This window comes from Penaeus monodon, chromosome 3 (genome assembly GCF_015228065.2).
Source record: "Penaeus monodon isolate SGIC_2016 chromosome 3, NSTDA_Pmon_1, whole genome shotgun sequence".
Classification (NCBI taxonomy): Eukaryota; Metazoa; Arthropoda; class Malacostraca; order Decapoda; family Penaeidae; genus Penaeus; species Penaeus monodon.
The window spans coordinates 61,484,221-61,486,677 of NC_051388.1; the positions used below are offsets into that span (position 1 = coordinate 61,484,221).

At 35.3% G+C, this 2,457-nt stretch overlaps 1 protein-coding gene across 1 annotated transcript in view; it reads left to right on the forward strand.

Annotated features, from left to right (window-relative positions):
• Positions 1-2,161, forward strand: part of LOC119597751 (bestrophin-2-like) — a 36,170-nt gene extending 34,009 nt beyond the window's left edge. The window contains exons 11-13 of the mRNA XM_037947365.1: positions 479-615; positions 816-898; positions 1,250-2,161. Of these exons, the coding sequence (XP_037803293.1) occupies positions 479-615; positions 816-854 (176 nt within the window). The 3' untranslated portion in view covers positions 855-898; positions 1,250-2,161. The remainder of the gene's footprint in view (positions 1-478; positions 616-815; positions 899-1,249) is intronic.
• The last annotated feature ends 296 nt before the right edge of the window (positions 2,162-2,457 follow it).

Here is a 2,457-nt window from a genome sequence, read left to right on the forward strand (position 1 = left end):
GCTATCATTATTACCATTATTACTGCTATTATTAACATTGTTTTTGTTATTATCATTATCGTCATCCTTATTATTATAACTATTATTATTATTATTGCTGCTGAAATTATTATCATTATCATTATTATTGTTCTTATTGTTATCATCATTATTACAATTATAACCATTATTATCAATATTATCATTATTTTCATCATCATTATTATTATCCTCATCCTTATCCTCATCCTCATCCTTATCCTCATCCTCATCCTCATCCTCCCTATCCTCATTTTCATCATCCTCACCCTCACCCTTATCCTCCTGCTCCTCATCCTCACCCTTATCCTCATCCTTCTTATCCTTACCCTCACCCTCGTTTTCGTCCTCATCCTCATCATCCTCATCCTCACCCTCCTCCTCCTCCTCCTCCTCCTCCTCCTCATCCTCATCCTCATCCCCATCCTCCTCATCATTAACCACGAACATTTCGATACAGGAAACATGTTATCGGGGTCGAGAGACGAACTGGTCAAGAACGAGGAGTTGAACCTTGACGATGACGATGCAACAAGGAGTAGAAAATTAACACGTGACGAAGGGAATCTCTTTGCCGAGGTCCGTTTCCAGCCTCAGGTAAACACGGGTTACTCACGGCTTTATGATTTGCTGTTTACGTGTGGAGTTCGTCGTAGTGGTTAAAAGGAATGCGTGTTTTTTTACTCATATAGTTCATGATGCTGTGTCTTTTTTTTTTAAGTATTGATATATATGTTTTTTTTTTCTTTCTTTCTTTCTTTCTTCATGTTTTTTTTTTTTTTTTCTTTCTTTTTTAGGTGCATGGGAAGCACCTGACGCGGTCGATATCCAGCTGAAGTTTGTGTTCCGCCACTGTCAGGTCCCGGGCCCACACTTTCTAGTAAGTTTACCTGGTTTCAGCCTCGTATCTATCTGTCTATATTTCAGTCTATCTCCACACACACACGCACACAAACACACACACGCGCGCGCGCACACACACACAAACAAACAAACACACAAACACACACACACACACACACACACACACACACACACACACACACACACACACACACACACACACACACACAACACACAAACAAACAAACAAACAAACACACAAACACACACACACACACATATACATATAAAAAAACATATATATATATATATATATATATATATATACATATATATATACATATATATATATATACATACATATATATGTAGTCATTCGTATTTACAGAACCGTTGTTTGGAAGCACTTCAAAGCGGTTGTCCTAGCAGAGCGATAAGGAGCGGAAAGGCATCCGGCTGCGAGTGCTGGTGGACCCTGTGATGGTGGTGGGCGTAGAAGGAAGAAAAGAGCACAATGAAGGTTGTCTGGCATTTACAGGCCACGACGAGGAGGAAAGTCTCGCGATTAAATGTGGGAAACACACTCGTTCGAGCTCAGAGTTGGGGCTGAAATTGTACAAAAAAGAAAACGGGAGGGGAAAAGAAATAGAAAACGAGGGTATTTTCTAAGTGTATTTTTGAGATTTGTGATCATGAGCAGGGGATAATCATGCAGCATCCGTTTGACATTCATGCGCATCCGCTATTGTGTGGGCAAGAACATGACAAGCACATGATAGTCCGCTGTTTGTGGTTGTTTGTTGTTGTTAAGTGGAAATGACAGGCAGAAGAGAATACTGTACACAAAATAAGTTTATTGTAAGACAAGATAATGCTACGGTGAAACTGTTTTGTCTCATCTAATAAACTTATTTCGTGCATTACTGATCTTTCAGATTTTCTTGAAGTATTTTTATGTGCAATATCGACTTGGAATCACCCAACATATATAGTCCATATCACTATATCTTATAATAATCCTTATCACCATATCAGTACTAACAATCAGTTTCATAACGATTTGATAATGGCAGTGCCTTTGAAGTTATACAATGATTATGCTCGCTTGCAGTAATATCATCTGTGATTGTAAATATAGAAAAATATAAATGCATACAGCACACAGCAGCCTAGAAATGTTTCTGAATAACAGTGAGATAATGTAAATAGAACAATCTTTATGTGAGAACTTTACGTGATATGCATGTTAAGTTAGTTATGTCTTATCTCATTTGTTAAATATATGTTTGTTTTTCTTCTTTTTGCTGTTTTCTTTGTTTACCTATCCCTGTTCTTGTTTTATATGGAATGGAAACTGATAAAGATACCTTTATGATCAACAACGTTATCTTTTGTATCACAATAACAAACAAACATTTTTTTCTCTCTCAGTGTCTTCTAAATTATATATATATATATATATATATATATATATATATATATATATATATATATATATATATATATAAATATATATATATATTATATATATATATATATATATATAATATATAAAATAAACCCAAACAAAAAAAAAAAAAACCCCCCCAAAATATA